Consider the following 13,031-nt stretch of genomic DNA (forward strand, 5'->3'; position numbering starts at 1 on the left):
AGGCCCCCATAGCCCCCCCATAATCCCTGTAACCCCCCCCAGCCCCCCCACCCCCCCCCTCACCGGCACGGCCGGCCCCGGCGCCGGCGTCGACTGCGTGACGGTGGTGACAGCGCGGGGCTGGGGGGTCCCGGGGGGGGCGGCGGCGGCGGCGGTGGCAGCAGCCCCCTCACCCGGGGGGGCTCCGAGTCGCCCCCCTGCCCGTTGGCGGCCGGCGGGGGCTCTGCGGGACAAAATTGGGGGGGGGGGGGGGGGGGGTGAGCGCGGCGCCGCGCGTGTTGTCCCGTGTGTCCCCCCCCCCCCCAGCCCCGCGGCCCCCCCGGCGTCACCTTGGTTGGCGCCCATGCTGGCGGTGACGGTGGTGGCCGTGGGCGTCGTGCCGGTCTCGTGCGTCTCGCACGGGGGGTTGGAGCAGCCGAGGGGGGGGCGGGGGCCGGCGACGACGACGACGACGTCGGGGAGAACCAGGGGGGTCCCCTCGGCCGGCGTCATGGTGGTGCCGGTGGCCGCGGTCTGGCGGGTTTGGCAGGGGGGGGAACCCTGCTCCGACCCCCCGCCCGCGCCGGCGGTGGCCGTGGTGGGGGTGTTGGTGGTGCCGGTCTCGTGCGTCTCGCACGGGGGGTTGGCGCACGGCCGGGACCCCCCCGCGATGATGGCGGCGGCGGCGGCGGGGGTCTCGCAGGGGGGGACGTCGCAGGGTCTGGAGCCGGCGGCCACGGTGGTGGTGGCGGTGTTGGTGGTGCCGGTCTCGTGCGTCTCGCACGGGGGGTTGGCGCAGGGTTGGGACCCCGCGGCGATGACGACGCTGGCGCAGGGTCTCGACGCCGTGGCGGCGGCGTTGGTCGCCTCGCGGGTCTCGCACGGCCGGGAGCCGGCGGCCACGGTGGTGGTGGCGGTGTTGGTGGTGCCGGTCTCGTGCGTCTCGCACGGGGGGTTGGCGCAGGGTCTGGACGCCGCGGTCGCCGTCCCGGCGTCGGGCGGGCGGGGGGTTTGGCACGGCGGCGGGTTTTCCTCCCCCGTCCGGTCCCCGGGGTCGGCGTCGCTTCGCTGGGTTTGGCACGCGGCGGCGGCGGCCGGTTCCGGCGAGCCCCGGACGGGGCGGGACCGCGCGGCGGAGGAGGAGGGTTCGGCGGCGGGGGCCTCTCGGCAAAGCCGCGGCGTCATGGTGGTGCCGGTGGCGGCCGTCTGCTGCGTGGGGCAGGGGGCGGCGGGCCGGGAGGCGTCGGCGCAGAGGCGGGCGCCGGCGGCGGTGGGGGTGTTGGTGGTGCCGGTCTCGTGCGTCTCGCACGGGGGGTTGGAGCAGACGCGCACCACGCCGCCCGCGGCGCTGCCGGCGGCGCCGGGCTCGGGCCCCTCGCAGAGCAGCTGGAGCTGGGGGGGCGCGGCGGGCAGCCCCCCGCCGACGTTGGCCACCAGGCTGGTGGTGGGGGTGTTGGTGGTGCCGGTCTCGTGCGTCTCGCACGGGGGGTTGGAGCAGACCAGGGTGACGGTGCCGGCCCCCCCCTCGGCCTGGCCGGGTTCGGGGAGGGGGCCGGGGGTCGCCGCCGGCTGTTCGGCGGTGGGGGAGGCCAAAATGGAGACCGGGAGGTCGTGGACCGGCTGCGCCTCCACCCCGCTGGGCGTCGTGATCAGCGTCACCTGCGTGGGCTGCGACACGGGCTGCCGCCCGCCCCGTGGCGTCACCGCGGCTGCCGCCGACCCCAAACCCCCGGCGTGTGCCACGCCGCGTCCCCCCACCCCCGTGGCGTCACCGCGGCTGCCGCCAACCCCAAACCCCCGGCGTGTGCCACGCCGCGTCCCCCCACCCCCATGGCGTCACCGCCGCTGCCGCCGACCCCAAACCCCCGGTGTGCGCTGCACCGCGTCCCCCCGCCCCATGGCGTCACCGCGGCTGCCGCCGACCCCAAACCCCTGGCGTGCACCGCGCCGCGTCCCCCTGCCCCCGTGGCGTCACCGCGGCTGCCACCGACCCCAAACCCCCGGCGTGTGCCGCGCCGCGTCCCCCCGCCCCCCGTGGCGTCACCGCCGCTGCCGCCGACCCCAAACCCCTGGTGTGCGCCGCGCCGCGTCCCCCTGCCCCCGTGGCGTCACCGCGGCTGCCGCCGACCCCAAACCCCCGGCGTGTGCCGCACCGCGTCCCCCCACCCCCGTGGCGTCACCGCGGCTGCCGCCGACCCCAAACCCCCGGCGCGCGCTGCGCCGCGCCGCGTCCCCCCCCCCGCCCGCCCTTCGCTCCCCTCCCTCACCTGCATGGTGATGGTGGGGGTGCCGAGCCCGCCGGCGGCCGTCATGGTGGTCTGCGCGGCCGAGACGGTGATGGCGGCGGGGTTGATGACCTGGCTGGAGAGCGTGGCGATGGTGCCCAGCGTGGTGATGGGGGTTGCCAACGACGCCGTGGCGCTGTGGCCCCCGGCGCCGGCCAGGCTGGTCGACACCGTCCCCGTCACCGTCCCCAACGTGGTGACGCCTGTCGGGGGCGAGAGAACGCGACGTCGGTAAGGCGACGCCGACGATTCGGCCCGGACGCCGCGGACGCCGCCGCCGCCGCCGCTTACCCGTGGTGCCTTTGACCACCAGCGTGGTGACGGTGGGCTTGACGGCAGAGACGGTGACCGGCGTCACCAGGCGCACGCCGCCCATGGGGACGGTGCGCAGGATGGTGCCCGGCTGCCCGGGGGCTCCCTTAAGGACCACCTGGATTTGGGGAGGGGGGCGCCGGTCAGCGAGGGAGGGGGGGAAGGGGTTTGTGGGGGTTTTTTTTTTTGGGGGGGGGGGGGATTTGGAGAGGTTTGGGGGGGTCACCTGCGTCACGCCTTGCTGGCCGTGGCCGCTGGCCAGTTTGGGGACGGCGGTGATGATCTTGGCGGGGGTGCCGGTGCCCGACGTCATGACCTTGGTGGTGATGATGGTGATGGGCGACTTGATGCCGGGGCTGCTGGTGACGCCTGGGGGAGGAGGAGGAGGAGGAGGAGAGGGGGGGGGTCACACACACGACAAAAAAAAAAAAACCCCGAAACCCGGCGTGGGGAACCCCCCGTCGCGGCGTGGCGGCGCTCGCTCACCGGTGGCCCCGGATTGGGTGATGATGGCGGACATGGGGATGGTTTTGATGATGGTGGTGGTGCCGGGTTTGGTGGTGCTGGGCGAGACGCTGCTGATGCCCAGGATGGTGGGTTTGGCCCCCCCCGCGCCCCCCGCCTGCGTCGTCGTCAGGATGGTGGTGGGCTTCCCGTCCCCCGACGTCACCAGCTTCAGGATGGTGCCGGCCGGCAGCGGGCCCTTGGTCTGCGACGGGGGGGGGGGGGGGGTTAACGGGGGGGGGTTTGGGGACGAGGGGGGGGTTTGGGGACGAGGGGGGGGTTTGGGGACGAGGGGGGGGTCTCACCTGGATGATCTGGGTGACGGGGCCGGTGGACGCCTGGCCGGTGACGGCCGAGGTCTGCACGGGTTTGGTCTGCACCACCGACATCACCTTGCCCAGGTTAGAGATCTGGGGGGGGGGCACGGCGTGGGGAGGGGGTCAGTGACACCCCACGGGGCTCGGGGGGGGGCTCAGGGGGTCAGTGATCCCCCGCCCGGGGCTCAGAGGGGGTCCCCAACCCCCCCAAATCCACGGTATTGCCCCCCACGAGGCCCCCGGGGGATGGTTAGGGGCTCGGTGACCCCCCCAGGAACAGGGGGGGCATCACGGGGGTCATTGACCCCCCCAGGAGGTGGGGGTGAGCCCTTGCCCCCCCCCCCGATCCACAGGATTTGGGGGTGCAGCGACCCCCCCGGGGCTCAGGAGGTGGCTCAGAGGGGCCAATCCCCCCCCTCCCCCCAAATCTCAGGGTCCCTCCTCGACCCTGCAGCCGCTCTGCCCCCCCACAACGTGTTTTTGGGGTTCCCCCCCCCCCCAAAAAAAAAACCTCACCAGGGCGCTGCCCCCCGGGACGGAGATGGGGCTCTTGACCAGGGTGATGGTCTTGGTGACGCCGCCCACCACGGTCGTCATCACCTGCGCCTGCTGCGCCACCGTCACCGTCCCCGACTTGTGCACCGTGATGATGGGGCGCGTGGCCGCGTTGCTGGCGGGGGCCGCCCCCCCCCCTGCCGCCGCCGCCGCCGCCGCCGCCGTGCCCACCTGGGCCGCCGCCGTCTTCAGCATCCGCGTGGCCGGGTTGCTCACCTTTCGGGGAGAAAACGCCGAGGGTTTGGGGGGGGGCAGCGCCGATGTCACCGGCGTCGCCCGTGGAGGGGGGGGGGACACACACACACGCGTGTGGGGGGGGTGGGGGGCGTCCGTACCATGACAGGGGAGGAGGCCACCTTGACGGCGGCCGGCAGCGTGGTGGTGCCGGGAGAGACGGCGACCGTCTTGACGATGGTGGCGCCGGCGGGGACGCTCAGCACCGTGGGCGCGGAGGACGGGGGGATCTTTTGCGTGGCGGCAGCCGCCGCCGCTAACGCCGCCATGCCGCTCATCTGGGGGCTGCTGCCGATCACCTGCGGGGCGGGGGGGGGCGGGGGGTGTCCCCATGCGTGTCCCCATGCGTGTCCCCCCCATGTGTCCCCCCCGTGTGTCCCCCCCCATCCCTCCGACTCCCCGTGACCCCCCGTCTCCCTGTGTGTCCCCCCCACAGCCGCATCCCCCCGTGTCCCCCCATCCCCACAACCCCCTCCCCGTGCCCATGACCCCCCCGTGTCCCTGTGACCCCCCCCGTGTCCCCCCCATCCCTCTGACTCCCCGTGACCCCCCGTCGCCCCCCCGACGCCCTCCCTGTATCCCCCCATATCCGCGTCCCCCCGTGTCCCCCCATCCCCATGACCCCCTCCCTGTGTCCCTGTGACCCCCCCGTGTCCCCCCCACGCTCCTGTGCCCCCCCATATCCCCATGTCCCCCCGTGTTCCCTCCCATGACCCCATACCCCCCCATGTCCCCCCGTGCCCCCTCCCCATGTCCCCGTGCCCCCCCGTGTCCCCGTTCCCCCCCCGTGCCCCCGTCCCCCCCCCACGTCCCCGTGCCCCCCCCCGTGCCCCCCCCGTGCCTGACCGTGCCCTGGGTGCCCTGGCTGGGCACCACCATGCGCACGCCGGCGGGCAGGGACGTCACCGTCACCGGGGCTTTGCCGGGCTGCCCGGCCGAGCGCACCGTCACCAGGGGGGGCCCGGCCGTGGCCGCGGGGGGACCCGTCACCTTCAGCACCGCCGGCACGCCTGGGGGGAGAGCGGCCTGACTGACCCCCCCGATTCCCCCCAACGCCCCCCGTACCCCCAATGTACCCCCCAGCCCCCCGTACCCCCACATCCCCATCCCCATGCCCCCCATCACCCAGCCCCCCCAAAGCCCCCCGCACCCCATCACCCCCAAAGCTCCCTGTACCCCCATAACCCTTTATGTACCCCCAACCCCCCAAAAGCCCCCTGTACCCCCACGTCACCCCCAAAGCCCCCCCCATATCCCCAACCCCCCCAAAGTGCCCTGTACCCCCCATCCCCCCAAAGTGCCTGCTATACCCCCATACCCCCGCATCCCCCGTCCCCCCACATCCCCCCAAAGCTCCCCAGCCCCCCCAAAGCCCCCTGTACCCCCATACTCCCCCCATACCCCCAGCCCCCCCAGAACTCCCTGTACCCCCATCCCCCCATCCCTCCAAAGCTCCCCAGCCCCCCAAAGCCCCCCATACCCCCCAGCCCCCCAAAGCCCCCTGTACCCCCATCCCCCTTACATACCCCCAGCCCCCCCAGAACTCCCTGTACCCCCATACCCATCCCCCCAAAACCCCGTCCCCCCCAGCCCCCCAAAGCCCCCCGTACCCCCCAGCCCCCTTACGTACCCCCAGCCCCCCCAGAACTCCCTGTACCCCCATACCCCCCATCCCCCCAAAACCCCGTCCCCCCCAGCCCCCCTGTCCCCCCAAAGCCTGCTGTACCCCCATCCCCCTTACGTACCCCCAGCCCCCCCAGAACTCTCTGTACCCCCATACCCATCCCCCCAAAACCCCGTCCCCCCCAGCCCCCGTCCCCCCAAAGCCTGCTGTACCCCCATCCCCCTTACGCACCCCCAGCCCCCCCAGAACTCTCTGTACCCCCATACCCCCCCATCCCCCCAAAACCCCATCCCCCCCAGCCCCCCAAAGCCCCCCATACCCCCAGCCCCCTTACGTACCCCCAGCCCCCCCTGTACCCCCGTCCCCCCCCCCGTCCCCCCGCTCACCAGGGGCGCGGGCGGTGGTCCCGCCGAGGGGGGCCGCGGGGGGCGCGGCGGCGGCGGCGGCGGCGGGCAGGACCTGCAGCGCGGCGGCGGGGGCGGCGGCGGCCGGGGGCGCCGGGGGGGGCGGCGGCGGCGGCAGCAGGGTGAGCCCCACGGGCGCCAGGGTTTGGGGGGCCGGGGGGGGGCCGGGGGCGGCGGCGGCGGGCGCGGGGCTCTTGGGGGGGTTGGCGGGGACGGAGGGGACGGGGGCGGGGGCGGGCGAGGCGGCGGCGGGGATCTCGTACTTCTGGAGCTGCAGCAGGTACGAGTCGGCCGTGGGCACCGGCCCCCAGCTCACCTCCAGCGACGTCGTGTTGGCGCGCACCAGCTGCACCCGCGCCGGCGCCGGCGGGCGCTCTGCGGGCAACGGGCGGTGGTCGGGGAGGGGGGGGGGGGGGGTACCCCTGGCCCGGGGCACCCCCAGCACCCCCCGGGGCACCCCCGGCCCCGTCCGGGGGCTTTGGGATGGATGTGGGGACCCCCAAGGTCTACCAGGACCCCCCCCATTCCCATCCCGGGGCACCCCTGGGCTTCAGGATGGACGTGGGGACCCCTAAACCGATCTGGGGACCCCCAGGACCCCCCCATCCCCATCCTGGGGCACCCCCAGCACCCCCCGGGGCACCCCCGGCCCCGTCCTGGGGCTTTGCGATGGATGTGGGGACCCCCAAGGTCTACCAGGACCCCCCCCATTCCCATCCCCATCCTCATCCTGGGGCACCCTGAGGCTTCAGGATGGACGTGGGGACCCTTAAACCTGATCTGGGGACCCCCAGGACCCCCCCGTCCCCATCCCGGGGCACCCCAAACCTTAGCACACCCCTGTAGACCCCCAAAATCCCACAGCACGCCCCCACCTTGAAACACCCCACGGCCCTGGCGACCCCCTGCGACAGATCTGGAGCCCCCCCCAGACACCCCCCGACCCCACGCTGCACCCGGGGAACCCCCAAACCCTATTACAATCCCCCCCCCCAATCCCAGCGCTCCCCACAGCCCCGGGATGCCTCAAAGCCCCTCCCGAGAGCCCCCCAAAGCCCGGAGGAGCCCCCCCCAAAGCCGGGGACCCCCCCAATCTCACCGGTTTCGAGGTACCAGAGGTCCTTGCAGCAGACCTGGTTGTTCCAGGCCTTGCGGTACCCGTCCCGCCCGCTCCAGATGTACAGGCGGGTGGTGATGGCGACGGCGCAGTGCCCGGCGCGCGCCCGCGGCACGTTGTCCTCCAGCGTGTCCATCAGGATGGGCTCCCACGCCATCGAGTCTGGGGGCGCAGCAAGGGGCTGGCTGGGGGGGCTCCGGGAGGGGGTTTGGAGGGGGCTGGGGGACTTGGGGAGGGGGTTTGGGGGGGCTGGGGGGCTCCGGGAGGGGGTTTGGGGGGCTCTGGGACTCGGGGAGGGGATTTGGGGGGCTCTAGGAGGGGTTTGGGGGGCTCAGGGACTCGGGGAGGGGGTTTGGGGGGCGCAGGGAGGGGGTTTTGGGGGCTGGGGGACTCGGGGAGGGGGTTTGGGGGGCTCGGGGACTCGGGGAGGGGGTTTGGGGGGCACAGGGAGGGGGTTTGGGGGGGCTGGGGGGCTCCAGGAGGGGGTTTGGGGGGCTTGGGGACTCGGGGAGGGGGTTTGGGGGGCTCCAGGTCTCAGGGAGGGGGTTTGGGGGGCTCGGGGACGGGGTTTGGGGGGCTCTGGGGCTCGGGGAGGGGGCTTGGGGGCACATGGAGGGGGTTTTGGGGGCTGGGGGACTCGGGGAGAGGGTTTGGGGGGCTCTGGGACTCGGGAAGGGGGTTTGGGGGGCTCGGGAACTTGGGGAGGGGGTTTGGGGGGCTCCGGGAGGGGGTTTGGGGGGCTCCGGGACTCGGGGAGGGGGTTTAGGGGGCTCCGGGAAGGGGTTTGGGGGGCACAGGGAAGGGGTTTGGGGGGCTCTGGGACTCGGGGAGGGGGTTTGGGGGGCTCTGGGACTCGGGGAGGGGGTTTGGGGGGCTCCAGGTCTCAGGGAGGGGTTTGTGGGGAGGTTTGGGGGCCTTGGGGAGCACAGGGGGAGGTTTAGGGGGGCTTTGGAGGGGATTTGGGAGTTTCGAGGGGGTCTCTGGGGGGTCTTAGGCGGGTTTTGGAGATCTCTAGGGGGCTGTTTGGGGGTCTTAAGGGTCTCTCGGGGGGCTGTTCGGGGGTTTGGGAGGTCTCTGGGGGGTCTCTGGGGGCTGTCTGGGGGTCTCAGGGGGCTGTTTGGGGGTCTCAGGGGTCTCGGGGGGCTGTCTGGGGGTCTCAGGGGGGCTGTTTGGGGGTCTCAGGGGTCTCGGGGGGCTGTCTGGGGGTCTCGGGGGGGCTGTTTGGGGGTCTCAGGGGGCTCTCTGGGGGTCTCAGGGGGCTCTCTGGGGGGCTGTTTGAGGGTTTTGGAGGTCTCTGGGGGGTCTCAGGGGGCTGTTTGGGGTCTCGGGGGGCTGTTTGGGGGTCTCGGGGGCCCCTCACCCAGGTTGAGGCAGGCCAGGGTGTTGGTGCACTTCCACTCCTTCTCGTGCGTGGCCACCTTCACGTCGTCCATCACCAGGGGCACCCAGCCCCCGAACACGTACATCCTGGGGGGGGGGCTCGTTAGCGCGGGGAGGGGGAGGGGGCTGCTAACGAGCTGCGGGGAGGGGGACAAGACCCCCCCCCTCCCCCCCCAACTCACTTGTTGCCGATGGTGGTGGCGGAGTGGAGGCTGCGGGGCAGGGGGGCCACCCCGCTCAGGCTGGGCTTGTTCCACGTCAGCGTCTCTGCGGGGCGAGGCAAAGCGCGAAAAAATGAACAAACGGCCCCAAAACCTCCCCCCCCGAGACCCCACCCACCCCCCCCCTCTCCCCGTTCTCCCCTCACCGATGTCGAGGGTCCAGAGGTCGCCGAGGCGGCAGCCGCTCATCCCGCCGTAGATGACGAGGCGCGACTTGCGGCTCTCGCGCTCGGTGTAGACGACGGCGGTGTGGGACTCGCGGGGCGGGGGCAGCACCCCGTAGGTGATGGGGATGTCCCAGGCCACCACCCCCGAGCCCGGCCGCAGCTCCAGGACGTACAGATCGTTCAGGTACCTGCGGGGAGGGGGGCACGGGGCTCGGCAGGGGCACCGGGACCCCCCCAAAAAGCACCCAGGGGTCCCTGTGACCCCCCTCAGGCCGCCCAGGGGTCCCCATGACACCCCCCCGAGCCACCCAGGGGCCTGGGGTGTCACCCAGGGGTCCCTGTGCCCCCCCCAAAAGTCACCCAGGGGGTCTCCACAACCCCCCCAAGCCACCCAGGGGTCTCCTGGCCCCCCCCAAAAAGCACCCAGGGGTCTGGGGTGTCACCCAGGGGTCCCTATGTCCCCCTCCGAGGCACCCAGGGGTCCCCATGACACCCCCCGAGCCACCCAGGGGTCTCCTAACCCCCCCAAAAGGCACCCAGGGGTCCCCATGACACCCCCCGAGCCACCCAGGGGTCTCCTAACCCCCCCAAAAGGCACCCAGGGGTCCCCATGACCCCCCCCGAGCCACCCAGGGGTCCCCATGTCCCCCTCCGAGGCACCCAGGGGTCTCCTAACCCCCCCAAAAAGCACCCAGGGGTCCCCATGACACCCCCCAAGCCACCCAGGGGCCTGGGGTGTCACCCAGGGGTCCCCGTGACCCCCCCCAAGCCACCCAGGGGTCCCCACGTCCCCCTCCGAGGCACCCAGGGGTCCCCATGACACCCCCCCAGGCCACCCAGGGGTCTGGGGTATCACCCAGGGCTCCCTGTGCCCCCCCCCAAAGTCACCCAGGGGCCTGCGGTGTCACCCAGGGGGTCTCCACAACCCCCCCCAAGCCACCCAGGGGTCTCCTGACCCCCCCAAAAGGCACCCAGGGGCCTGGGGCGTCACCCAGGGCTCCGCGCGCCCCCCTCCCCGTACCGGGGGATGTTGTTCTTGGGGTCCTCGCTGTCGTTGGCCAGCCCCCCGAAGAGGTAACACTTGTTGCCCACCAAGGAGAAGCTGTGGCCCAGGCGGGGGCAAGGGGGGGGCCCGTTTTTGGGGGTCTTCGCCTTCAGCCGCTTCCACTCCCAGCGGCTGGCCTGGGGGGGGGGACACACACGACACGGAAAGGCAGCGGGGTGTCCAGAGCCGCAGCGGTGGGGGGGGGGGGGGGGGCCGAGCAGCACCCCGAAACCGCCCCCCCTGCCCCCCGCGGTGCCGTACCTGCAGCTCGTAGAGGTCGTTGCTGTACTTGCCGTACTCCACCATGCCGCCGAAGACCAGCAGGCGCGTGCCGTCGCAGACGAAGCCGTACGCGGCGCAGCCGGGGGGGATGTCGCCCCGCACCGCCGGGATGAACCACTGGTTGGTGGCTGGCGGAACGAAAAAAAAAAAACCAAACAAAAAACCATGGGAAAAGGTTAATTTGGGGGTGCAGAGGAATCCTCCCCCCCCCCAGCCCTGCGTTGCCCCCCCCCCCCCCCAGCGCTCACCGGTGTTGTAGACGTGCAGCTCGTCCACGATGCCCTCGTTACCGCCGCCGAAGACGACGATCAGCTCCTTGATGGCCACGGCGCGGTGGCCGTGCCGGGGACGGGGGACGGGGCCCGACCAGCCCACCACCCGCTTCCAGCGCGGCTGCAGCGCCGGGGGGGCCGGGGCGCCCCGCGGAGGGGAACCCCCCCCCGAGGCCGGGGCCGCCATCCGCCCCCTCTGCCTCTCCTGCAATGGGGGGGGGGGGGTGTCAGGGGGCAGAGCTGGGGGGCTGCTGCCCAGTTACCCCCACACAGGGCCTAATTACCCTCCCCAGGACCTAATTACCCCCCCACTGCCTAATTAATTACCCCCACACAGGGCCCAATTGCCCCCCCCCCCGCAATAGCCCCAGAGCAATCAACTGCTCCCCCTCCTGGGCCGCCAATTAATTACCACCCCTCCACGCGCACCGCGCACCCAAGTCGCAATCACGCCGCGCCGCTAATTACCCCCCACCCCGCTGCAATTAGCCCCCAGCCAACTAATTGCCCCCCCCAAGACCGTGCGGCCGCCCCCCACACCCCCCCGGGGGTGGTGCAATTAGCGCCAGGCGGTTAATGACCCCCACCCCCGGTGCAATTAACACCCCCCCCCCCGGGTGTGTAATTAGCCCCCGCAATTACCGCCGCCCCCCCCCCGGCCCGCGCCCCTCCTCCGCCCTGGGAGCCGCCATCTTGTAGCCGCCCGGGTGGAAAATGGCGGCCGCCTCCCCCCCCCGCCGCTCACCGCCGCCCCCTCCCGGTTCCCGTCCGCCCCCCCCTTTCGGCGGCGCCGGTTCCGCGTCCCTCCCGGTTTCGGTCGGTCCCCGCGGGTTGCGGTCCCGACGGGGTTCGGCGGGGCGGGCGGAGGGGCTGGCGGCGGCGGGCGCCTTCACGCCTCCCTGGGAGCCGCCATCTTGCGCCTGTGTCCAAGCGGCCGCTCCTCTCCCCGCCCGCGCGGGGGAGGGCGGGAGGGCGGCTGGGCGGGGCTAACGCGGACGGACGCGCCCACTCCCCGCCCGGGCGGCGCCATCTTGGGGGGAACGGGGGCCGCCATCTTGGAGGGACGGAGGGGAAGGGGCCCGGCGGGCGGACGCGCACACCCCCGCCACCCCCCCCCGCCGCCCGGTCTCCCCGCTGCCCACACGGCGGAGCGGCCCCGCTGACCGGGCACGGAACCGGCGGTTTCGCACCGAGCGTACGGAGCCCGGGGAGGGGGCGTGGCCGGGAAAGGGGTGAAGCCCCGCCCCTTCCTTAGCCCCGCCGCTGCTCAGACGCACCGTAAGGGAGCCGCTCCCCCCACCCCCCCCCCCAGCCGTGCCCCGGGGACACCGGCCGGCTGCACCCCGCCCTCTCCGCTCCTTCCCCAGCCGCCGCTTTACCCCCGCACCTTCCCTCGCGGCTCACGGAGCGCCCTCCCGAGCAGGCCAGCGCTGTACGGAGCGCTCAGCTCGCCATGGGCGCCGCCATTTTAGGCGCCCCGCCTCTCCCTTAGCACCGCCCCTTTCCCAAACCCCTCCTCCTCCTCCTCCTCCTTCCCCCCCCCCCCGGGGCGGCCCCCTTCAGTTCCCCCCTCGCTCTCCTCTGGGGACAACGGGGCCCTGCAGCCGCTCTGAGGCCTCACGGCCAGGCCCTGCCCGGGGCAGCGAGCTGAAGTAACGGGGCGCTCGGACACCGGCGCCTCCATCTTCCCCCTCCCCGGACTCCCAAGATGGTGGCTCGGAAGACCCGGATGTGGGCGGAGCCCGACGCCATGAAACCCCCCCCTCTGTCCCCTCCCAAGATGGCGGCGCTCGGGGAAAGGCCGCGGCGGGGAACGCAGAGACCCGGATGTAGGCGCACGGCGCCGCCATGACACCTCGCACGTCCCCTCCCAAGATGGCGCCGCCCGTGCGCCGGAGGAGGCCCCCCGGGTACCGGCCCGCCCCGCCCCGCCCCGGCCCCTCCCCCCCTTACCGGGGTGCGGCTCCTCTAGCGGGAAGGCTCCAAGGTGGCGGAGCGGCCGGTACCCGGATGCGGGAAGGCGGGGTCACAAGATGGCGGCGCGCTGCTCGGCTCAAGGACCGGGCTGGTGGTGGCGAAGGGGGGGAGGTTCCCAAGATGGCGCCGCCCGGTCCCCGGATCTTCCTCCTCCTCTTCCTCCTCCTCCTCCTCCTCGGGGCGCGGACAAGATGGCGGCGCCTGGCCGAGGCGGGAAGGAAATGTCGGGCGGCCCCCGCCCCCCCCTTCGCCCCCCGCCGCGTCCCCGCGTCCCCCGTGTCCCGTCCCCGTCCCGTGTCCCGTCCCCCCCCCCCCGGGAAAGGGCCCGGATGCGGCGCCCCAAGATGGCGGAGGCG

The 13,031-nt window shown here is 73.6% G+C and overlaps 1 protein-coding gene across 1 annotated transcript in view; it reads right to left on the reverse strand.

The window, feature by feature from the left end:
* HCFC1 (host cell factor C1) overlaps nt 1–12,979 on the reverse strand; it is a 19,098-nt gene extending 6,119 nt beyond the window's left edge. The window contains 19 exon segments of the mRNA XM_054808558.1: nt 64–223; nt 330–1,659; nt 2,247–2,467; nt 2,556–2,694; nt 2,803–2,945; nt 3,063–3,285; nt 3,386–3,490; nt 3,914–4,168; nt 4,288–4,485; nt 5,033–5,196; nt 6,197–6,589; nt 7,314–7,493; nt 8,692–8,798; nt 8,894–8,978; nt 9,079–9,287; nt 10,121–10,281; nt 10,406–10,554; nt 10,675–10,903; nt 12,652–12,979. Coding sequence (XP_054664533.1) covers nt 64–223; nt 330–1,659; nt 2,247–2,467; nt 2,556–2,694; nt 2,803–2,945; nt 3,063–3,285; nt 3,386–3,490; nt 3,914–4,168; nt 4,288–4,485; nt 5,033–5,196; nt 6,197–6,589; nt 7,314–7,493; nt 8,692–8,798; nt 8,894–8,978; nt 9,079–9,287; nt 10,121–10,281; nt 10,406–10,554; nt 10,675–10,885 — 4,433 coding nt within the window. The 5' untranslated portion in view covers nt 10,886–10,903; nt 12,652–12,979.
* Between the last annotated feature and the right edge of the window lie 52 nt (nt 12,980–13,031).

Source organism: Grus americana, chromosome 38 (genome assembly GCF_028858705.1).
Source record: "Grus americana isolate bGruAme1 chromosome 38, bGruAme1.mat, whole genome shotgun sequence".
In the NCBI taxonomy this organism is placed as follows: domain Eukaryota; kingdom Metazoa; phylum Chordata; class Aves; order Gruiformes; family Gruidae; genus Grus; species Grus americana.